Below are 25,319 nucleotides of genomic sequence, written 5' to 3' on the forward strand. Positions count from 1 at the left end.
AACTATTGTCATTTGTCATAAAAATAAAAAATAAATAAATAATAATACAAGTTACGAGAAAAATAAAATATTATCCACATAAATATTGGAAAAACACGTTTTTTTTACCTCTAAGGGAGGCATTGTTCCATTAACTTTATACATGAGCCGAATGAATAAATGTTTTTTTCGTTATATACTTCTTCTTATACTTCTACTTCTTATACTTCTTTTTCTTTTTTTATTTGCTCTTTTTATTTTTTTTTTTTCTTTTTATAACTCCATTTTTCGGATTGTTCAAACTTTTGCACTCGTTAAAAAATTACAGCACCATGTAGTAACTAAAAGGAACCACAACTGAGACCCTCAAATTAAAATATGAATAACAACTGTATAATTTATCGTTTTTTGTATTTTCCTTGTTTGTTAAAATGTTTAATAGAAGAGGCTCATCAAGTACATTTTCTAGTAAAAATTACTTGCTATTAAAAATGTATCACATAAAATCATATAGCTTTAAAACTCATAAAATAGCCATTTGTGGTAAAGCCAAATGCAGAGAACAATGTCGCTTTTTTCATAATGCAACTTATTTGGAAGACTTAAAAATGTATGATTTAAACTTCATTGAACGAGTAAAAACTGATAGCAAAGAAAGGTACAAAGAAGGTGAGACATATGGTAACGTGCAGGAGAATTCTGCAAATGTAGAGTTGAAAAGGGGGTACTCACAATGTAGTAGGGATGTAATACCTAAAGACTGTAAATATGATATATATGGTAAACATGAAAAATATGGTAAATATTGTAAAGATGGCGAAGAAGAGGACGACCCAAAGTACAAAGAATCCCCTTCCAGTAGTAACCCTAATGAGGTTCAAAAAAATCGAGAAACAATCAAGAATAAACTAATATATGAACTATTAACCGGGAAAGAAAATAAAAGTGAAAGAATCTACTACCTTTTAGAATTCCTATCAAATGAAAAATGTAACAATAATAACAACTTCTCTACCCTTTTTATGATAACAAAAATGTATAAAAATGTAATTATGAAAAATGATAAGGCTCGTTGTTCTAACACCAAAATTATAAACTATGTTAAAGAAAGTATAAATTTTGTAACACATTATTATAGGTATCATGATTACTTATTTAAATGCTTTGAACTTCTATGTATATTTAATATAAGCGATATTAAACTATATCAGAAAGTCCTTTACCTAATCCTCAAGCATTCAACTAATGAAGAGACAAATATTATTTCATGCTATTATATTATTAAACATTTATATAGTAAGAAGTTATACAATAAATTAATTGGTAACTTGTTAGCTAAATATCTTATGAGAAAATCATTTTTCAATTTTTTGGAAAAACAAAATTGTGTAAAATCTAGCTTTTTAATATTTTTGAATTATATCATCCACTCTAATGTGTATATAATATCTCATGATGTTTTACAGAAATATGTACATTATTTTAGTGATGTAATATTAGTGAAACACTTAGAATATAAAAATGTAAGTAATGTGAATGAATTAATAGAATTTCAGAATATATTATTAACATGCAATTTCTATAATGACAAATTAAATTCATTGATTAAAAAATATATACAGACATTTTTAAATACCATAATAAGTCCATCTGATATGCTACTACTCTCATCAAACTTGTTGCTTAGTTTTACAAGAAATGATCATATTTTGATTTTTCCAAATAAGAAATGTCCAAATTATTTTAGCGAAATACCATCAGAGGGAGAAAAAATGATTAATAATGTTACACAATTTAATCAGAATTACAGAAATTTTTTATGTATGAAGACCCTTGCAAATACAGTTGTTAGAACTAATGACAACTACATTTCAAATGTTAATACAAACACTAACCTAGATTATATTCTAAGATATTTTGTATTATCTTCATATTGTCATTTTACCCTATTCTCCAATTGGTGGTCTGACACTTCTATATATTGGAAATTAAAAAAAAAAAAAAAAAAAAAAACCATTTTAAGGGAAAGATTACCATATAAAAATCATTTAAGGGAAAAAATTACGCATCTTTTAAATGTTATACTATACAAGTATAAATATTCTAAAAAAGCTAGCCAAAATAATGTAGAACAAGAGGAACAAAATGCACTTTTGGAGGACCAACAAGAAAGAAAAAATATAGAGGAAGAAAACGAGTTACAGTTACTTAGATATAAATACGTACCATATTTATTCAAATCACTTGTTCGAATATCGATATTTAACACCAATTTGATACGAAGCGAACCTATTATTCTATTATTCGAAAATTTATTTTTAGATTGTGTTAATGCTTATATAACGAACTATGAAATGGAAAGGGGGAAAAATTATATGAACACTGATAACTCTGCAAAAAAAAGTGACCAGAGAAAATTGGGACCCTCTATCACGTATACTAATTGTACTAATAATGAGATATCAAATATTGTGTACAGGTTAATAAAAACACATGAACAGTCAGATTTATTAGAAAATTATAACCTTAGCCTATATGAAATAAGTTCTATATGTGAGTGTTCTTTTCTTTTGAAATATTTGCAAGAAAAGGAAATGGAAAATATGGAAGTAAGATTTACTCTAAACACTTCTGTTGATATATTTGAAAAAACGCTATACATGTTTTTAGATAAAATTAGTATAAAATGTATGAATACAAAACTGAATCATTTTATCTTAAATAGACACTATTTACACAATATCTTATTGCATGAGTACGTAAATTATGGAAATGCTTTTTTTAAATACTATTTGTTGTTAAGAGTAATTCTACCTCTACTGTTTAGTGATTCCCTCTCAGAATGTTTAAGTGTAACCAGAAGAACTCTTGTTCATATCATGTCTTTCTTATTTGTCTCTAAATTATCAAGCTTCTCTTCGCTTAGAGATGATATAAACGAAACAGCTTTCGACATCAGCAGAAGCCGCAACAGCAATAGCAACATCAATAGCAACAACAACAACACCAGCAATAACGCCAACGATAACACCATCAACACTAATAGTAGTAGTAATAGTATCATTTTAAATAATTATGTCAAATGGGAAAATTCTATCATATCTATAAACAATCAAAGAAGAATAAGAAAGAAAACGAAAACAAAAAGATTCTTATTGGATTTCATATACGCTGGAGAGTTAATGAGGCCTACTTCCATATACATTATGTGCTTATTTCAGATAACTAAGTATGATGATATGTACGATTATTTTTTAAGAGATGTTTTAAAAACTGATTATATCACTCCTGAAAATAAAACAGAGTTTTCAATTTTTATAAATAAGTTGAGTGCCTCAACAAATGTGAGTATTAGGAGAATTCTTAATGATAACAGAAAAAAAAAAAAAAAAGAAATACAAAAAACCTAATACTCAAGTTCACACGGCATATTAATGACAAACAGCCTAACGGGAAAATAAAAAATAATTAAGGCACAAATAGAGGCAAAGCTATAATATAGTGTCTTTTGAAAGCTGCAAAAAAGAAGCAATAAAAAAAAAAAAAAAAAAGGTGAAGGCATGGCGCATTAAATTTTTTTTATATTTTCATCTTATTGTTCTATCATTTTTCTCATTTTCTATCATTTTTCTCATTTTTATCATTTTTCTTATTTTCTATCGTTTTTCTCATTTTCTATCGTTTTTCTCATTTTTATCATTTTTCTTATTTTCTATCGTTTTTCTCATTTTCTATCGTTTTTCTCATTTTCTATCGTTTTTCTCATTTTTATCATTTTTCTTATTTTCTATCGTTTTTCTCATTTTCTATCGTTTTTCTCATTTTCTATCGTTTTTCTCATTTTCTATCATTTTTCTCATTTTTTTTTATTTTTCTTATTTTCTTTAATTTTTTTCAGTTTTTTTGTCTGTACAAGTCATATCCCACAAACTTGTTGAAGTGGCAGGCCAAAAAGGCCCCACACAAGAAACCCCCTATATGGCCAAAAAAATCAACAGTCGGAGAAAAACTAACAAATAAAAAGAATATTAAAAAAACGCATATATTGAAAATATAATACTTTTTTGCCTTCTTCGATAAATTTTTCCAAGCCAAGAATATTTCTAAAATTGAACAACCAATTAACCCAAACCCACTAGTTGATGCGCCAACAGCAAGCTGGCAAGGGTTACATATTGTAGTTAACACATTCCCTGTTAAACCAGACAAAAAATATATTAACAGAAACTTGCTTGATTTATATTTACTTTCAATTACTAAACCTAAATTTAATATGCATATAATATTTATAATTAAATGCCACCAATTCGCATGTAAAAATATGGGAAACACCAATCTCCACAATTCTCCTTGCCTGTTCAGGTTTTTTTTCCCGAAAAACACAAAGAAAAAAGTACACATACATATGTATATATATATATTAGCAGAGGGTTCATATGAAGACTAGGAAATAGTCATCGCTGCTGTAAAACATATTCGTTGGCAGTTAAACTGGGGTGCATTTTATTGTACGTTGTAAAAACATAGTATTATATAAAAGTGCATATTTATATATATGTATACACATCAGATAAAAGGATATATATATATATATATATATATGTATATATAAAGGAAATACTTAATAGACGGGCCGTAAGTAGCACCAAGAAACATCAAGATCTGCACATTTGGCAATGCTAAGTTTTCGCTCAATAAACAACTTATTATATAAATTATTATTTGGAAAAAACTAATCCATACGATTATTCTACATGTGAGGAGCGGAAGAAAAATACGTATATATATGTGAACAAATGTATGTGCCGTGCTTCTGTGTTGCACAATTTTGTTTGTATATATTAATATATGCTTAATATTCATATATAAGTACATACATACATATAAACAAAAATACATGCATGCACACGTTGATATTTTATGTCGAATGTTTTGCCAATTTCATTTACTTATTTAGAGATATTTCAGGAAACAAAATATCATAAAATTTATTCTTTGAGTTGCTATCAATCAATTCAATAGTTTCAGGTGACAAATGAGCGATTTCTTCATTTTCCCAATCTCTTCTTAACATTATTTATGTTTATATATATGTGTATATATATGTATATATATTAAAAAAAAAAAAGAAAAAGTCAACAACACTATTTATTTAACAATTTACAGTGTTATTTTTATAGAGAAGTAAAACTATTCAATACATATACATATGCTTACGTACTCATATAATTCTATATATAAGCGTATACATGTTTTTATGTGTTTACATTCTAGTATATATTTTTTTCATATACATTTATTTGTGATGTCCATATATCATAATGATAATATTTTACCTATTTAATTAATACATTAGATATTTACACCAAAAAAAATTATGCGCCTCTAAATAATTAAATAAATTATTAAAATTTACTTACAATACATTTTCGTTAATTTGTCTTACATTAACATTAAAAGCAACAGCAAAAATAAAAAAAAAAAAAAAAAAAGGAAAATAATGTGTAAATACACATATATTCCTTTTTTCTTATCCCCTAAATAACAACTTTACAAATACCGCATTAAATATATATATATGTATTAAATTCTAGAGGTTATTCCCCTTAAGGAATAAAAAAAATATCCAAAGGCATGTTTGCTTGTAATAATCAACAAAAAAACAATCGAGTGTTAAACGATCATAGAGGATAACAAAAGTAAAACAAAGGAATAGTAAAGAAAAATATATATGCTGAAGTAGCTTTGATGCATAAAAGAAAACAAAATGATATGACATAATCACTAATTTTTTTTTTCTACTTCTAAAAAATATATTTTTTTAAAAGGGTGCATAAATGGAAATTAATCTAGGAACAATTAAGCATAGTTTCCTCAAAATTAGAAAAAAAGAAAAAGAAATGCATCAAAATATTTATCATATGGTGTTGATTTTCCCTCCAAATTTCAATTTAGTTCGAAAAAAAAAAAAAATATATATATATATATGCCTACATTTAATATAACCGTTTCACTTATACTCTAGGAATTAGTTCTTTAAATGGTAAAAATAAGCCCCAAATATATAAGTTAAAAAAAAAAAAAAAATATATTATATATATATATGCCTACATTTAATATAACCGTTTCACTTATACTCTAGGAATTAGTTCTTTAAATGGTAAAAATAAGCCCCAAATATATAAGTTAAAAAAAAAAAAAAATATATTATATATATATATGCCTACATTTAATATAACCGTTTCACTTATACTCTAGGAAGTAGTTCTTTAAATGGTAAAAATAAGCCCCAAATATATAAGTTAAAAAAAAAAAAAAAAACTACCAAGTCTTCATTTATCATATATAAAGAATAAATAATATACTCATATACATCATGATAAATTTATTCTAAAAAACAAGAATTAAAAAGTTAAAAATTAATGAGTACCCATTTAGACCTAATTATTATTTAAAGCCGTACCTACTATTACTAAACATTTATTAAAATTTTTTTTTAAAAAAAAATTGTACCTTCTATTAAATATATTTATATATATATATATGGTTTATACAAATTTTAAATATACATATTCTTTCACATATTATCAGAAGTAGAGTTTTTAAATATGTTCTTCCCATATTTAACATTTTAAAAGCAAGGTAGTTACTATATTCCTCATTACCGAAAAAAAAAAAAAAATGCACTTTAGTTTTAAGTGCACACATACATTTACTTACCCTTGTTAAGAATACACTTCTATAAATAATATAATATTCTTTTTGTTTTTTTTGCTTTTATTCTCTGATATATGAATTTTTCCGTTTTGCTTATTAAATACTATTTTATTTAATTCTTTTCAATGCATATATACATATAAGCACACAATGAAGGAAAAAAAGTCCAAAAAAAAGGCATAAAATTTAAAACCGTTTTACATGCGCCATAAATAAATATGCGTTCTAGTAATAGAGCTATAGGCGTCAACTGTATAATGTAGTATCTTCATATTCATATATATAGATATATATTATATGTTTATTTTTATACATATGTATATTATTTAACGTATACACGAGTTTCCATATACGTAGTTTAAGTGAAAAAAAAAAAAAAAAAAAAAAGCCCAAAATACATTTCTTCAAAAGTTGAAATAATTATGTAAGAATAATAAATAAGAACGCATGAGGAAATAGTAGATTTTTTTTTTTTTTGAAAAGATATTTTTTTTTTATATTGGAATTTTATTTTTTTTAAATGAAAAAGCACCCTTGAAGAAAAAAAAGTATAGTGTACATAAGAATTTACATTATTTATATTATATTTATATTGTATTGTTTTATATACACATTTACTTCGCATATTCACAAATATTGAACGTTATAGTTATATTTAACTATATATATATATATATATATATATATTTATTTATTTATTTAAATATTGTTTAAAGAAAAAGAAAACAAGATCCTTTTAAAAGTTAGCATATTTTTGTTTAATATTTTTTTTTCCTTCACAAGATTAAAACACAGTTATAGTAATAATAATATTCATATATGATAATATTCAATATACATTTATATAAATAGGCTTAAAAAATGAATAATGCAAAGTATATTTCCTTTTTTTTATTTTTAATTTTCGTTGTTTTGCAAAAACGTGCCTATTCTCATGATGATCTTTTTAATGAGAACGTGAAAATTTTACATACTGGCGAACTAAGCAAGTTTATAACAGATAATGACATTGTTTTGGTCATGTTCTACGCACCATGGTAAGAACAGTTATAAAGAAAAAAAAATAAGAAAAGAAAGGGGAAAATGAAAGGGAAAAAGAAGAAAAAAAAGGAAAAAAAGAAAGGAAAAAAAGAAAATGAAAAAAGGAGGGATCAAAAGAAAGGAAAAAAAGAAAATGAAAAAAGGAGGGATCAAAAGAAAGGAAAAAAAGAAAATGAAAAAAGGAGGGATCAAAAGAAAGGAAAAAAAGAAATTGCAAAAAGAAAAAGTTTATATTTCCGCAAATTTTTACATTTTCCAAAAGTTTGTTTTCATTGTTAATTATGTGATACTATATACATTCGTCCATATGTCAATATATATGTATATATATGCGTCTGTAGATGCATATGTACATCTGTACGTGTGAGGTGTATGTGCACACGTGAATACATATACCCCGCGTATATATGTGTATGCATATACATATATGTATACGTGTGCACATTTTAATTGCGCTTCACTTCTTTCCCCCTCCCCCCTGAAGGTGTGGACATTGTAAAAGGCTAATTCCAGAATACAACGAGGCAGCAAATATATTGTTAGAAAAGAAAAGCGAAATAAAATTAGCGAGCGTAGATGCAACGACAGAGAGTGGACTAGCCCAAGAATATGGAATAACTGGTTATCCCACTTTGATTCTATTCAATAAGAAAGTTAGAGTAAATTATGGAGGAGGTAGAACAGCGCAATCAATCGTAGATTGGTTATTACAAATGACAGGTCCAGTGTTTACAGAAATAACAGGAAATATAGAAGACGAGTTAAAGGAAAAAAAACCCTCTGTTGCCTTTTACTATGAATATAAATCGAAAGATGATGAACTATATAAAAAATTTAATGAGGTAGGTGACAAAAATCGTGAAATTGCTAAATTTTTTGTTAAGAAAAATGATAAACATAATAAAATTTATTGTTACAGGAAAGATGAAAAAAAAGTAGAATATGATGAAAACACCGATTTATCTGAGTTTGTTTCAACAGAATCCTTTCCATTATTTGGTGAGATAAATACTGAAAATTATCGATTTTATGCAGAGAGTCCGAAAGAATTAGTATGGGTTTGTGCTACGATTGAACAGTATAATGAGATAAAAGAAGAAGTACGTTTAGCTGCAGCAGAATTAAGAAATAAAACACATTTTGTTTTATTAAATATTCCTGAATATGCAGATCATGCTAAGGCATCATTAGGCTTAAGTGAATTTCCCGGTTTAGCATATCAATCGAGTGAAGGAAGATATATATTAACAAACCCTAAGGAATCTTTACGTAATCATAAAGCAATTATAGCCTTTTTTAAAGATGTAGAAGCAGGGAAAATTGAAAAATCTCTTAAATCAGAGCCCATACCAGAAGATGATAAAAATGCACCCGTTAAAGTAGTTGTAGGGAATTCATTTGTAGATGTAGTTTTAAAAAGTGGAAAAGACGTACTAATTGAAATATATGCACCTTGGTGTGGACATTGCAAAAAATTAGAGCCTGTTTATGAAGATCTTGGTAGAAAGTTAAAGAAATATGATTCCATAATTATTGCAAAAATGGATGGTACTCTAAACGAAACACCAATTAAAGATTTCGAATGGTCAGGTTTCCCAACCATCTATTTTGTAAAAGCAGGAACTAAAGTTCCTTTGCCTTATGAGGGTGAAAGGTCCCTAAAAGGATTCGTAGACTTTTTAAATAAACATGCTACCAACACACCTATTTCTGTTGAAGGGGTTCCTGAATTTGAAGATGGAACTACAGAAGAATTGTAATTGGTCCTTCAAACTTGTGCATATATTTATATATTTGTAAACATGTTAATACAGAAAGGGGAAAATAGATATGCATGGACCCGAAGAGATGACATATTAAAGGTGTACCATAATTACTTATTTTGAGAATAACAAAATGTTATAAATAAAAAAAATAAAAAAATGAAAAAAAATAAAATAAAAAAATAAAAAAAAAAAAAAAAAAAAATATATATATATATATATATATATATATATAAAATGAATAAAAAAAAATCATAAAATATATAATAAAATATACATTTCTCATCAGAATCTACAAACTGTATACATTAGTGCAGGGAATAAATTAAAGGTGCATAAGCAGGAATATATACGTCTACCATGAAAGCAGTTAATTGTTACTTAACCCTATCATTAAATCTTGAACACTTAACGAACTAGGAATGTTGACAGTTTTTCTGTGTACATATGTATATATGTATATATATATATATATATGTGTGTGTATATGTTGCCAAATGCATATTAAGATATTTGTGTATACAATAATATAACCTTATGGTTAAAACTACATTTTTTTTATCCCACATGTGAGTAAAGGGGACATTTTATTTCGATTATTAAATAAAAAATACTGTTATGAGAATATATTTATTTGTAGTGCATTTTTCTAAATAAGTTTTACTTTTATTTGCATGAAGGCATCATATATTTTTCATACGATAATATATATATATATATATATATATATAGCTGTCATATGTATTAGATATATATATGTACATAGTTATGTACATGTGTGCACGTAGTACATGGGAGTTTTTCATATTTTCCTTTTCAAACGCTTCATAATTCAACTTTAATCAAGGTTGTAATTTATATGAACACATTGCAAAAGTGGAAAGACGTCTGTAACTCATTTTTTAAAAAAATAAAGGAGTAAAGGTGGGTATAAAGAAAAGTTTCCCTTTTTTGTATAGCAAGAAAGTGCAAAAATTGCGCAGTTCAGCTTCGTGTGGGACAAACATGTTTATATATATATATATATATATATAAGGACACACACGTAATAATATAATTCCACTTTGCAAAATGGAAAACTTTTAAAAATGTTTGACAAATTTTACGTTATTCACTCATTTTAATGCTACACTTGATAACTGAAAGTTACACAAGTATGTATATTTAACTATAAAAAAGCAAGAGAGGTAATAACATACATACATATATATATATATATATATATGCACCCCATTTTGCGTTTAAACGCAAGCACAGGAATTAAAATTTTCTACTAGAGTAATTTTCATATATATATATATATAACCAAATGAAAGTAAAAACGAAATATGCACAGGGGGGGAATTTTTTTTTTTTTTTTTTTCTTCCCCTTCAAGGCAAACACATATTTTATCATCCTATGTACCCCTTGCACTTTTTCGAATGACACATACACTTAATATTTTTGTAGTTAATTCCATAATGATATTTCAAGGGTTCATCTGGTTTTATATCTCTTGAAGCAAAAATGCCAACTGATGGATAGTTGTCACCTCTCCATATTGTAATGACATTTACATTAGGCTCACATGAATGGTTTAAAAAGCGAGCAACATTAGAAATAAACAGAGCATCAATGCATGGAATTTTCCAATCATCTGGATATGTTTCATCTACTTCAGCAGTTTCGATAAAGTAATTAAAATAACCTTTTTTGTCATATTCATGTTCTCGTGAAATCATTTCTTTTCTTGTTGTTATTTCACCAACGTAATGCATAATTAACGAATTTGCTTTAATATATGAACAAGAAACAATATCCCATCCAATATCTCTTGTTTTAACTACCTTAACAGGGTAATGTAACCCCTCAGGGAAAACGTTAGTACATTTTGAAGGGTCACATAAACAATTACCTGAACATGCAGCTAAAACGTTAAAATCATTAATATCATAATTTTTATTTCCATCGCAATAGATTCTGTTTGTCCTTTTATGTCTTAACCCTTTGCAATATCCATTAATATATATTTCATCAAATTCTTTTTTATTATAATTTTGAGGAGCACATCCTGAACAAAGTGGTAATAAATTATATGGAGGAAGTCTGGAAAAAAAAATGGTTTTATTTACATAAGTAAAATTCATAGGTGGTAATGCATCATCTACAACATTCTCCACTGGTATTTTAAATTTTTCCTTTCCAGCAGATAAGTCTTCATAAGGATTCCATGAATCACAAAATGGTTTTTTCAATTCAATATATGCTGATATAGCTTCTTTACTTTTTATTGGTATAAATAAATGAGCTGGTCTTTTGGCTAGCTCACAGTTTATTGGAATTTCTGTTCTTTTAATAGATATATCTAAATTTTTCAAATTTTTCATTTTTACTCTTTGATTTTCATTTATTTCTTTTTCAAAATTTAACGTTTCTAAAATGAGCACAAGTGGTAAATATTTTCCTAAACACCAGAAGGGGAATTCATTAATCAAATTTTTACTCTTATTTTCATCATTATGACATTTATTTTCTTTATTTAATTTTTCCTCCGATATATGTTCTTCTCTACCCGCTAATGCTCCGTAATTTGTAAGTCTTCCTTCTCCATTAAACTCCTTTTCACTATTAGGATACAACTGAGTAGTTTTTGTATTATCATCTTGTTTGTTCCCCCACCCAAACTTCTTATCTGCTATTATACCACACTCGTTGGAATAATCTTCACGATTTGAATGATTATTGTTCATCAATATATTCTTTTCATTATCTGATGTGTGTAGTAGTACACAATTTGATTGGTCTTCAATTGCATCCACTTGTTGTGTTGTATCATTTTTTATCTTCTCACCAGAAGCAGCACTATGAACTACTTCTTCTTTAAGTCTTTTCTTACATTCTTCATACATTTTCACATCTGTTTTGATCCATTCTGTAGCCAATTTCTCATTAATACATTTTTTTCTTATAAATTTATATATATGATTAAAGTTGGTAAAAGTAGTAGATTTATAATTTTTCAAGTAAGGAACAGTTAAGGTCATAACTATTTCTTTATTTAAAAAGACATTAATTGACACAGAATTTTTCTCAATAAGATATTTTTTCCTTTCATTTCTATTATCAAAAATACGACAATTATTTGGAATAAAACATTTGTCCACATATAGTCTTTTAAAAAAGTAAAGAATATCCCTCTTATATTCAGAAGTAGAATAATCATTTATCGTATATGCATTAACTATTTTGTATATACCATCATATCTTATACCGTAGTTTGGACTATATTTTGTTTCTAAATTATTATGACGAAAAATTCTTATAGGCATTTGTAATAAATAAGAATTATATAATGCATTAGCATAACATTTTCTAAGACTTGATATTTTGTTACTTAAAAAGGACAATAAATATCTTAACACGAAAAAATTACCATTATCTGTTAGTACATCATTTTTTGAATTCAATATAATTGAAGAAACGATATGTTCATTTTTATTTATTGGATGTAAAAACAAATTATATGATGTATATTTACACAAAAAAAATAAAGAAATATGATAATTATGAGAAAAATGCGTATTAACCTTTATATCTAAAATGTTGAAGTTGTTGCTATATAATGAGTCTACTGTTAACATATACCTCTTTTCCTTATCCGTCATTTCATTCCCATTATAGTAGTTATAGCCATAGTTAAAATTGTAGCTATTGTAATTATCTTTGCTACAACTAATATTATTATTATTACTATTATTGCTGTTACTACCGATATTACCACTGTTAACATTGTTATTATAATTAGTACCCCCGTCATTACTACTGTTACTATCATTATTACCAATAGTATCTTTTTTATTATTTCCATTAGTATCATTGTTTTTACTGTTGTACACGTGGTTGTACTCATTAAAAGATTTCATTCTGTTAATTTTTGACTTGTTCATTTTTCCCTCCATCTCTCCATCATTACCATAACAGTAATAATCCTCTCCATTTCTATTCTTTTTATTAAGTTTATCATTCTGCATAATCATTTTATAATTATTTTTTATTCTTTCTAAAAGCATCACATTTACATTTTCAAGCTCATTTACATCTTCCGGGTAGCACCCTTCCTCTCTCTTTTTTTTTTTCTTCTGCTGCTGTTGATAATGCTGATGTTGATATTGCTGTTGTTGTAATTTATTTTTTTTGCCCTTCTCTGAACTCTTCTTACCTCTAGGTATTCGGCCCCTTCTACGTCTGTTCTTCATTAGAGAAAGATTATTATTACAGAAAAATTTCTTCCTCCCCCTTTTAATAGGTACATTATTACTATTATTATTATTATTACTAATTTGTTTAATTTCCTTCTTTTCTTTCACATTCCTATTTCTTAATATCAACTTTTTTTTATATTCTCCCGTTGATTCACTGTTTTTTTGAACTCCTTTCTTTTTAACAATATCTTTACTATATTCCTCTTTTTTTTTTATTTCAGCATCCTCATATTTGTTCTTATCGCTATCAAACTCAACAGAGACGCGATTCCCCTCACTATTATTATTCATAACATCTTCACATTTTGGTAATAACACAGGAATTTTTTTTTCTTCCCTTTTGCATTTTCCCCATTCTTCTGCCGCACTGTTCATATGTACATCTTTCTTATGATAATTTGCTTCAAAATTGTCTTTACTCTTATCTTTCTTACCATTTTCAGTTAAGTCGATTTTTTCGCCCCTTTCGTCATTTTCACCCCTTTCACTCTTACAATATTTCATCATTACCACATCCTCATTTATTACACTATATTCATGCTCATCCTTTTCCTCTTTTTTATTAACCGAATGATATTCATTATGGTTACGTTGAAAACACTCTTTGTTCAAGTTAGCAGTTTTTCCTTCATTTTCGGATAACATCTTCTGCTTCTTATAAACATATGCATTGTTTTCCTCCTCATCGCTCGAAAATAATTTTCTTCTCTTTCCTTCACAATTAAGAAAATCCTTTTTTTCATCAGTCATGTCATCATCACTAATATGCGAACTTTCCTTTTGTTCACTAGAAACACATAATTTGTTTTTTTCATTATTTAAAATTTCATTTTTTTCTGTTTCCTCAATTTTGCAACTTGTATCTTTCTTTTTCAAAGATAATTCATTATCTTTCTTTCCTACGCCTGTAATATCATTGTAATCAAAGTTTCCATTCTCTGTACTTGTGTCAATAGTACCGCAAACACCATTCTTACTGTTTTCGTTCTTTCCTCTGCTTATTTGTGGTGAATCTGAAATGGAGATAACTACTTCTTCCTTTACCACTTCAGGAATGACCTCTTTCGCTTCTCCTGTTCCTTTTGCACTACTACACACATGAAAGCGATCAAGTTGTTTATTTTCATCTGCTCCATCTGGGAGTTTATGGACCGCGTCGATATAACTACTTTCCTTATTGTCTACTTCTTCCACAGCATGTTCTACTAATTCATTCCCATTCCTACCAATGTTAACGTCATGGTGTTCACCCTCCTTTGGGGAATTCTTTAGGAACGCAGAGTTCTTCTCTATTTTATTTGTAGTTTCCTTTAGAGCACTTTTACGCATAGCACTGTTACACTCGTTTTCGTCATTCGAATAACTAGAGTATAAATATGGTCTATTTTTATACATAGTGCTAATTTTTCTATTATCCTTTTCGGGTAAAATAATATCGTCATATGTTTTATTAGATTGCACATTTTTTTTTGCAAATTTTATATTATGTATGTTAAAGTAGTAGGAATTTATAAAATCAGCTATAGGTATTTTTTGCTTGTTAATATTTTTATAATAATTATCAAACATAGCTAAAATAATAGAATGAGTGTCAATTAAATTATCTTTAATTCTACAATTTGAAATAGCTTTTTCATCTATATATATATTTTTGTTTTGTATTTGATAATATAATCGTAAATTTTTAAATAAACAAAAGGTATATATAAACTTTAAGGAGCTCTTTAAAATTGCAATATCGTAAGAAAATAAATTATATAACATAAATTGTTCTACTAACGAATCTTTACTAGATAATGAATCAGTAAAATTGAATCTTTTCATATGTTCTTCACGCACTAAATTTAAAAAAATAGCATTTTCATCATCTGTTAAATATCTTTTCTTAACTTCATTAACAAAAGATATATCATTATTTTCATTTTCATCTAATATAATAATTTTTTTTTGAAAACATTTATTATTTAAACAAAAAGAAACTGAACTATTCTTACTTGAATTATCATCATCCATTTTAAGAAAAAAATGTTTTGAAATATTTATATTCGAAAATTTATTATTCATATCGTTCACATTGTTATAATAATTTTCTGTTAACTTACTTTTATTTTCCTTTTTATTTATATTCCCTACATATCCTTGATCATATTTATATTTACTGCCACTAATACTACTATTATTATTATTTCTATTATTATTACTGTTATTGATATTTCTTAGTGAAGAACGTAGTATTTTCTTGCGTGTGTTTCTTCTTCTTTTCTGTTTTATCCTTCCCCGGCGTAATTTTCTTTTTCTTCTTTCACCCACTCTTTCACTAATACCCTTTTCAAATTGCTCGTTATTATAATCTCTTAAATTACTATTAATGCGAAATGAATTACTACCTTTTGACATTTTTTTTTCTCTCCGTCCTTTTTTTCTACCTACTTTGTTTAAAGCTACCATATTGTTACTACTAAATAAGTTGTTACTTCCGTTCTCTTTTTTGTTATCATTATGATCATCTTTGTTAACAGCTCCAATATTGTTTTTCGCCCTATATTCCTTTTTCAAGAAATTTGGATTACCTCTTTTTCTCACTTTAACAATCTCTTCGTTATCTCCTACAACACTGCACTTAACTTTGTTGCTTGTACCGCCTGGGTCATTCAGTTCGTCACTGCGACAACTGTTAATAAGGATGTTACTAGCATCACCACTGTTGTTTATGCTACCGTTTCCAATACCGGTATTATTGTTAGTGCGCCCACTAATAATATCGCTACTGTTACTGTTAACATTGTTGTTCATGTTGCTGTTAATGTTGCAGTTATTGTTACAGCTATGATCGTTATTATTATTAACACATACTCCATTAATATCTTCCACTTTGTTTCCAGTTGATGTATTCTTATCCGTGCTTCTTCTTGCAATATTGTTACCTCCAACATTGCTCCAGTGAATGTTATTCGCATCAATAGCTTTAAAATCAGCCGAGTTGAAGTGAATGGCTTTCATATCAACACCATTCTCATCAACACCATTCTCATCAACGCCATTCACATCAACGCCATTCACATCAACGCGGCTCGCATCAAGGCAACTCATATGAACAGTATTAGCGTCACTACTACTTACATTAACATTGCTTTGTTTAAGTATTTCTTCGCCCCCATAACTTGGGCAATTTGCGTTAAAGTTATATTTCAAGTTGCCATTTATGTCAACCTCTTGCTTTTTATTATTTGTTTCTTCTGAAGCATACGTGCTGTAATTGTTATTATTACCAAATAAATTATTAACTTTTCCATCATCATTTTCGATTTCTTTCTTTTGACTAGTTTTTACATATTTATTTCTTGGATTCACTAGTTTTCCTTTTAGTATTTTTTCATTGTATTTTTTTAAGTTGTTTTCATTCTCGCTACCTTCATACAAGTGTTCCTCTTCTAAGATATTTAAATTTGTTGCTGTATCATTTCCATCCTTATTTTCGTTCATTTTCAATCCTTTATTGTTATTCTTCAAAGTAACAATATTATTACTACTACTATTATTACTACTATTATTACTACTATTATTACTACTATTATTATTATTATTACTGTTACTACTATTACTAATGTTAATATTACTACCACTACAATTAACACTGTTGTTTATGTCATTTTCTACTTTTCCATTTCCACTTGTATTCTTTTTAATATTCTTTCCCTTCATATTTTTCTTTTTACTCAATTAATGTTACTAAATGTTTGTGTTCCTTCTTTTTTTTTTTTTTTTTGTTGCTATATTCATTTAACCTTCTGTTCCCCTTCCTTTCTTTTTTTTTATCATATATACCATATAATAAAAATACGGCTTCGTATAATTATTATATTTGTCTTTTTTATTTTTTTTTTTTGATAAATAATGAAAGATGAAAGAACAAAGGTAAGAGAAATGAAAATGTTATATACAAGCAAAAAGCAACTATTACTACTCACATATTACAAGCTGTCTTACATGTTACGCAATAAATACTTCAAAAGGATATATACATATGTATATACATGTATATATTATATATATATATATATGTACATGCTTATATATGTACAAGTATTTACGTATGCATATGTACATACTTTTATTCTATTTTATTATTACATGCTTATAATTCTTTAACATTATATATATATATATATATATATATATATGGCAACAAAAAATTTAAGCTTTTTTTAATATCCTCAGTATAATCCTTCATCAATTTTTTCGCAATAACATATTATTAAACAAAGTCAATAATTCATCATCAATGTACTAGCATGTATTAAAACATTTTTAAAAAATATCTCTTAAATATTAAGCTTTCAAGAGAGTCACTAAAATGTATATTTTAAAACTATGAAACAAGAGTATCATCTTTCCCTAGTTAAATTCGTTTATTCATATATGGGCATATAAATTGATATATACATACATGTACGCATATAAATTGATATATACATATATGTACTCATATAAATTGATATACATACATATTAGCATATGAAATAATATATAAATTTATTGACAAAAAAAAAAAAAATATAAATATATTCTCATATAAAATAATATATAAATATATTCTAATATAAAATAATATACAAATATATTCGCATATAAAATAATATACAAATATATTCGCATATAAATTAATATACAAATATATTCGCATATAAATAATATATATATAATATACGTATTTAGCACTTATGTATTATATATATATATTTATTTAAAGAAAAAAACTAAATTGAACTTACATTTTTTTTTTTTTCACATTTTAATTATACTTTAGTTTTAAACATTGATTTATTTTTAACTTAAAATAGCTTAATAGTGTATTCTTCGAATTCATAATTTTTTTTATTTTTCTTTCAGTAAAATAGATCAATTATTTTTTAGATTAAACAGATGGTTAAAATAAAAAAAGAACAATACTATGTAATTTTCGCATTTGTATTTTTAAAATAACAAAATAAATAAATATACATTTATTTATATATATATATGAAGATATACTCTTAGTAATATAAAATGAATTTATAGTAAAATGAAATATACAACTTTTTGTGTCAAAATGGAAAAATAAAAAGATCGAAAGAAAATCGAAAAACCCACATTTTATATATTACTATAAATATATTAGTTTGTACGTATATTTTGTATATATATATATATATATATATATACATAATATTTTGAACTTCATTATATGACTATATTATTCCTTAGACGTTCGGTTTTGGTTCAGTACAAAACCAAATTTTCATCTTATAAGGTATATAAAATAAAAAAAAAGAAAAATTGCTACGTAGAATATTATATATATGTTTAAAAAAAAAGAGAAAAAATCTTAACACAACTATTAAAAAAGTTTTAATTCCACGAGTTTTCGTTACAATAAATACTGCTCAAATTTATTTGTAAAAATTTACCTTTTTTAAAAAGAACATATTTTAAAGTCATTTTTTAAAATTTACCCTTAATTTAATTTCTTATTCAAAAGCCATTTAAAATAGCAAAAAGAAAATTTAAGTGCAAATAATATTCTATATATATATATAATATAATATATGTACCTAAACATGACTACCTTAATACCTTTTCATTCAACTTGTTCGAAAAAGCTTAAAAAAAAAAAAAAAAAAACAGCTAATTAATAGTTGCCATTTTTCCTCACAGAATATCTCGATAAAAAAATAATAGGGCTTACTAAAAATGTTAATATTAATTACATTTTAATATGTACAAATTATTACATTTTTTAATATTTCCTATTTTGCTAGTATTGAAATTAGTGAAATGTTTTTTTTATATATATATGTTTATTGTGCTTTTAACTCCTTTGATATGTGTTTATGGTTACATGTATTATTTAATTTATTAAAAAATGCGATTCCAAGTTAGTAAGTAGGTCACTTAGTTCTGTTCATTTATATGGTTAAACTTTTTGGTTCAGCTTATTGGTTCAGCTTATTGGTTCAATTTTTTTTTTGTTTTTTTTTTTTTTGTTTATCTCCATTGAGTTATATCTATTGCAATTTGTAAAAAATCTTGTGTTGTGCAAGCTTTTTCTCACATAATCTTTATAACCAATGTGTATGTTTTCTTTTCCGTAACCACTTAAACACACTTTGGAATATTATACTCTTTTTTAATTATAACTATTAGGAATAATTAAAAAAAATTAAAAAAATTGTAAACGTTATTCTTAACAGCAAACCTTGAATAAAAATAAAAATTATTCCTAAAGAAATAATTTTACTTTATTTTTTAATCCTTACCCTTTTTTCCTTTTTACCCTACACTTACAAATGTTGTAGCAATATAACCCCTAATCTTACTTCTTATAAACTTATTATATTATAATATTTCATTTAACAAAGTGTTTTCATGACTTCATTGGACACACAGTTTCAAGATAAACTGCCATCATAGCAGTGCTCCCATTGGGAAAAACGCTGCATAGTGATATTTGAACGAACCCATAAAATACATATGTTATGTATAGAAGTACATATATATAAATACGTAAATATATATAAATACGTGTATATATATATATATATAAGTATGCATATACAAACACGTACCTCTCTAGGACCAACTCTACATACAATACTTATCACGACAAATTAGCAGTTCACCTCAGACAAGGGTGAAATACCTCAAACATTAAAATTATTAAAAAAAAAGTATCAAAAAAAAGTGAAACACTGGAAAAGTGTATTTTCTCTAGAAAGTCGTTCAAATCAGTTTAAAGGTATTCCTTTATTCATTTAGTCTTAATACGTTTACATCGTTTTCGATGCTTTCAAGAAAAAACATACAATATTATTAGTACGAATAGTTACATATATATGTACATGTTTGCGCATATGTATGTATTCATGTATGTGCAAGAGTTATAGGTAACAACGTTTTTTCCATGTACTCCAGTCCTGCCGCTGCTTAATTGGGGTGTAAGTTTGGCTGTCATTTGACTGTTCTCCCGAATGAGTTTTGAAATTTTAAATTTATAGCTCTACCACAATGCTTATTCATACTGTTGTTACTGTTATTGTTGTTACTGTTATTGTTGTTATTGCTGCTGCTGTTATTGCTGTTATTATTTTTTTTTTTTTTTTTTTTTTTAATATCAAGTTTAAAAATGCTTTCAGATAAATTATTCACCACTAACGGTACAAAAAATTCAGATACCCACACTTTTGCATTCATCACTTTGTATCATTCGTTAGAGGAATGTTTTCCTAAAGTTGTTTCCTGCAAAAAAGATTCAAAAATATATTTATAACGAAAAAAAAAAAAAAAAAAAAAAAAAAATTACAATGTAAAATGAAGTATCCCGAAAATGTCCGATGACAGTGACCTATGGAAAAGTTTTCCTTTCTCCTGTCATGTAAGTATAATTCTTCGGTCTTTTTTGTGAATGTTCAATATTGGCAAGTTCCCATGTTTTTGTGCATGTGTGTATATATACGCATATGTGTATGCATTATACTCGTATGTACATATACACGCAAACACAAAAACACATATATATATATATATATACATATATTAGTATATCTATTTCTATTTATGTCTGCATTATTTATTTGTGTGTGTGTGTGTGTGTGTGTATTTTTTTTTTTTTTTTTTATATCTCTTTTCGCAAGCGTAAAAATTTGGCGTCTCTTGCAAAGGCATGTCAACCAATGTGCAGGGATTTTTTCAGGATTATTCCTGCACTGTTGTATAATTTTTTTTTACATTTTCCCTATAAATACTTATTATATCCTTTCGGCTTCACTTGACTACTTTTCCTTTTCTCTACTGCATACCTATAGAGTAGGAAATAATGGACTCGTCACTTATCGGAATAGCAATATGTTTTGTTGGCTCCTTCTTAGGGGCATTAGGAGATAAGTATGTGCATGATAGTTATAGTGTAGAAGAGAATAAAAAATATAAGATCCCTAAAGTAATAATATGGGTAATAGGAATATTACTGAGTGTTGTTATAGACCCTATAACGACAGTTATTGCACTATACTTTTCTTCAGCTGCTTTAGTTGCTCCTTTTGCAGGTGTTCATATATTATGGAATTTAATAATAACAAATATTACTTTAAAAATAAAAATTAAACTACACCAATATATGGGGGCTCTCTTTTTAATATGTGGTATAGCTTTGATTATATCCTTTTCAGAAAAAAAAGTAGATATACATAACATGAACCAATTAATTAGTATATACAATCAAACGAAGGTCATCATATACATTGTTATTACTTTTTCCATAGTTCTTATACTTCTAATTATATGTATTATTCCTTTACTCTTTAAGGAAAAGGATAAGGATAAATACCACAAAAAAAAAAAAAAAAAAAAAAAAAAAAAATTCTTTTTTCACACAAATACAGTAACAATTAGATCCTCAAAAAATTCACGCGAAAATTCTTTCCTTCAAAAAATAAATGGACACAAGAATCATTTTGATACTATGTTTTCCAGTATAACTGATAAGAAAACCTCTCCTTTTGTAACCCATTCTAAGAAAAGCTACACAAATATTGTATCTCTTCCTGCTTACACTGATAGTAGCGATATTATTAACAGTACCAACTCTCACAAAGATAACGACAATATTTTAACGGAAAATGAGGAAAAATTTTATAATAGAAATACAGGAGGAGGCATATTCATTAGTCAGGATAGTTTATCTTTCTATTCAAATTGTGAAAATATAAATAATATAAACCATTTAAACAATTTAGGTAATGGTGTGACAGAACTATGCAACGAAAAATGGCTCAACTTTCCTGCTACTAAAATTGCAGATATAAACATAAAACGAAAAAGGGGAAAAAAAATGAAAAATTTAAGCGAAAAACGAAACAAACATATAAACAAAACACTTAACAGGTACGTGATAAAAAATTATAACAATGCAAAAGAGGAACCTCTTCAAATGCCTTCAATAATTGTACTACCGTCTAGTAGCTCAAGAAAAACAAAAAAACATAATTTACCTCAATTTAAGAGGGGGAAAAAAAAATGTATACATAAAAAAAAATTCCCCTTTTGTAAAATCCCAGTCTTATTCAACACACTAAAAACGGATGGTAAGGAAAAAGATGAACATAATTTTGCTTTTTCTGATAAGAATAACTCATACATAGAAGGCGTAAACGCATATCACTTGTCTATTCATAGTGAAATACAAAAAGATGAAAATGAAAATGAATATGAAAAAAAGAATGACATCAAATATAACAGTGATTATGAGAAAAATAACAAAAGTAGTTCCATTCACTCAGTGTCAAAAATAATTGATTCCTCACAAAACGGGACCAACGAAAGAACAACAAGCCATCATAATAAAAATAAGCTCTTCTTAACGTCATTTATGAACTCCAAAATTTTATATTACAATCAAAATAAAGATATGCAAAGATCAAATATGAGTGAACAAAAGGAGAAATTGTTCTTTCAATATATACACTGGAGTAACGTGAAGAAGAGTAGTAAAATAATTGAGATCTCTCAAAAAAAAATTAAACTAAGTCATAAAAATGTCTCAAATATTATAAATAATTATAAATCGGATATTACTCATAAGGAAGAAAATGTAAGAGAGACAGAGGAAAATGATGGAGGAAACGAAAAGGATGAAAAAAACAAAAAAAACGAAAAAAACGAAAAAAACGAAAAAAACGAAAAAAACGAAAAAAACGAAAAAAACGAAAAAAACGAAAAAAACGAAAAAAACGAAAAAAACGAAAAAAACGAAAAAAACGAAGAAATAGATAAAAATGCAAATTACAGTAGTAGAGAAGAATTACCTCTAAACTATTTTATACAAAAATGCAGTGTCCAAGGTAATGAAGTAAATGGGGACAATAGTGTCAGAAGTTATAGAAGCCGTATCATAAGTGTTGAAAGCAGTCGTCATAGCAGCAAGTGCAGTAGTAAGTTTCAATGCTTGTCCTTCATCGCGTCTATTAACCTAGTGCCATCGGAGAAGAAATTAACACCGACTAATTCTATTTACTACAGAATTTGCTGTTGCACCCTATGTGGTATATCGGGTGGATTCGTAAACATATTTTCTGAGCAAATAATAGCAGTATTTTCACACGAGAAATTTTATATGCTTGAATACCCTTTTGCTTTCATCATAATATTCTTAAATTTATTTTGTTTATGCAACCAACTAATTTTTTTAAATGTTTCTTTATGTAAATTCAGCGTTACGTCAGTTATTCCTTTAATCATGTCCAATTTAGTCTTTTTCAGTAGTCTAACAACTATTATAATGCAGGCTAAGGGGTCCAGAATGGAGCCAAATAATGTTCTTTTCTTTTCCTTAGGTATATTGCTCGTGATTCTGGGAATACTATACTTACAATATAATATAAACAAAATAGTTTTAAAATACGTAAAAAAGAAGAGGACGTTGGAATAGAAATGAGGAAATAAATTGGAATAGAAATGAGGAAATAAATTGGAACAGAAATAACGAAATAAATTGGAACAGAAATGAAAATAAAAATAAGAGAAAATAAAATTACAATAGAAGCTGGAACATGAGAAGAAGCAGACGTGGATGAAGAAAAAATGCTTCCAACTTTTATTCTTTAATTTTTACACACATGTAGGGGCATCATAAACGTCTACAACTTTTGTGTACGTTTTTTTCATTTAACGCTTCTACCACTATAGTATTCTCTAATAGCATTTTTTCACTATTACTGCAGCGTTCGTTATTTTTATTTTTTTTTTTTGAAAAGATATTAAAATTGTAGTGTGTATATATATCATATTTACACGCATCCGCATTTGTGTGCATTAGTTATGCAAATGTTTTTCCACTATGTGTTTTAATTTTTTGCTTCCTTCGTTCGTTAGTTGAGCAATTTATCCATATTATTTTTTATTTTATTATATATATTTTTTTTTTTCTGTGCTTAAATCCCTACCTTGAAATATGATTCATATTAAAACATGAACACATTTTTCATTTTGTATTCCCACTCCCCTCTTAAAAGTTTTGTATGTGAAACCTCAATTGTTTTAGGGTACCCTCTGAGAATTTTTCAAAAGCTTTAATCTGCTTATTATCGACAATATATGAACATTCTCACCACATCCATTTTCACACATAAATGTCAATAACGGCTTAGCAATGTCAATAAAAAATAAAAATAATGTATAAAATAAAATGAGAAAAAAGGGTAAAATTTTAAGGTTTTCTGAATTAGTAACAATAAATAAACACATACATTTGTACGTACGTATGTTCGTACACACAATGCTTAACATAACTTGAAATGACTAAAACGTACGTGGGTAAGATCAAAGGGTTAAAAAAAAAAAAAAAAAAAAAAAGCTAATCAAATTAAAACAAGCGCAAGCAAAGTAAACATAGCAGAGCAGCATTCAAATTGAGAGAATAAAAAATATAGGGAAAAAAAAAAAAAAAAATTTCATCTCTTCCTAAGGTATACAATTAAACATTTCAGTTAAATTGAGAATGATCAACATTTGAATGTTTCATTTTTTAGTTTAACAAAAACAGCA

General features: G+C 26.5%; 5 protein-coding genes across 5 annotated transcripts; 3 read left to right on the plus strand and 2 right to left on the minus strand.

Moving 5' to 3' along the window:
* Nucleotides 1-410: 410 nt before the first annotated feature.
* Nucleotides 411-3,389, plus strand: PmUG01_05017900 (conserved Plasmodium protein, unknown function; the record flags this gene model as incomplete). Its single annotated transcript, XM_029003374.1, has 1 exon — nucleotides 411-3,389. The coding sequence occupies one exon, from the start codon at nucleotides 411-413 to the stop codon at nucleotides 3,387-3,389; it is 2,979 nt and encodes a 992-aa protein (XP_028860326.1).
* ROM3 (rhomboid protease ROM3, putative) lies at nucleotides 3,386-5,053 on the minus strand (the record flags this gene model as incomplete). Its single annotated transcript, XM_029003375.1, has 4 exons — nucleotides 3,386-3,494; nucleotides 3,893-4,333; nucleotides 4,601-4,729; nucleotides 4,929-5,053. The coding sequence occupies 4 exons, from the start codon at nucleotides 5,051-5,053 to the stop codon at nucleotides 3,386-3,388; spliced, it is 804 nt and encodes a 267-aa protein (XP_028860327.1).
* Nucleotides 5,054-7,557: 2,504 nt separating this feature from the next.
* PDI8 (protein disulfide isomerase, putative) lies at nucleotides 7,558-9,497 on the plus strand (the record flags this gene model as incomplete). Its single annotated transcript, XM_029003376.1, has 2 exons — nucleotides 7,558-7,733; nucleotides 8,222-9,497. The coding sequence occupies 2 exons, from the start codon at nucleotides 7,558-7,560 to the stop codon at nucleotides 9,495-9,497; spliced, it is 1,452 nt and encodes a 483-aa protein (XP_028860328.1).
* Nucleotides 9,498-10,892: 1,395 nt separating this feature from the next.
* Nucleotides 10,893-17,444, minus strand: SET3 (SET domain protein, putative; the record flags this gene model as incomplete). The annotated part of the gene is made up of 1 exon (XM_029003377.1): nucleotides 10,893-17,444. The coding sequence occupies one exon, from the start codon at nucleotides 17,442-17,444 to the stop codon at nucleotides 10,893-10,895; it is 6,552 nt and encodes a 2,183-aa protein (XP_028860329.1).
* Nucleotides 17,445-21,594: 4,150 nt separating this feature from the next.
* On the plus strand, nucleotides 21,595-24,204 carry PmUG01_05018300 (magnesium transporter, putative; the record flags this gene model as incomplete). Its single annotated transcript, XM_029003379.1, has 1 exon — nucleotides 21,595-24,204. The coding sequence occupies one exon, from the start codon at nucleotides 21,595-21,597 to the stop codon at nucleotides 24,202-24,204; it is 2,610 nt and encodes an 869-aa protein (XP_028860330.1).
* Between the last annotated feature and the right edge of the window lie 1,115 nt (nucleotides 24,205-25,319).

This window comes from Plasmodium malariae (assembly GCF_900090045.1).
Source record: "Plasmodium malariae genome assembly, chromosome: 5".
Taxonomy (NCBI): domain Eukaryota; phylum Apicomplexa; class Aconoidasida; order Haemosporida; family Plasmodiidae; genus Plasmodium; species Plasmodium malariae.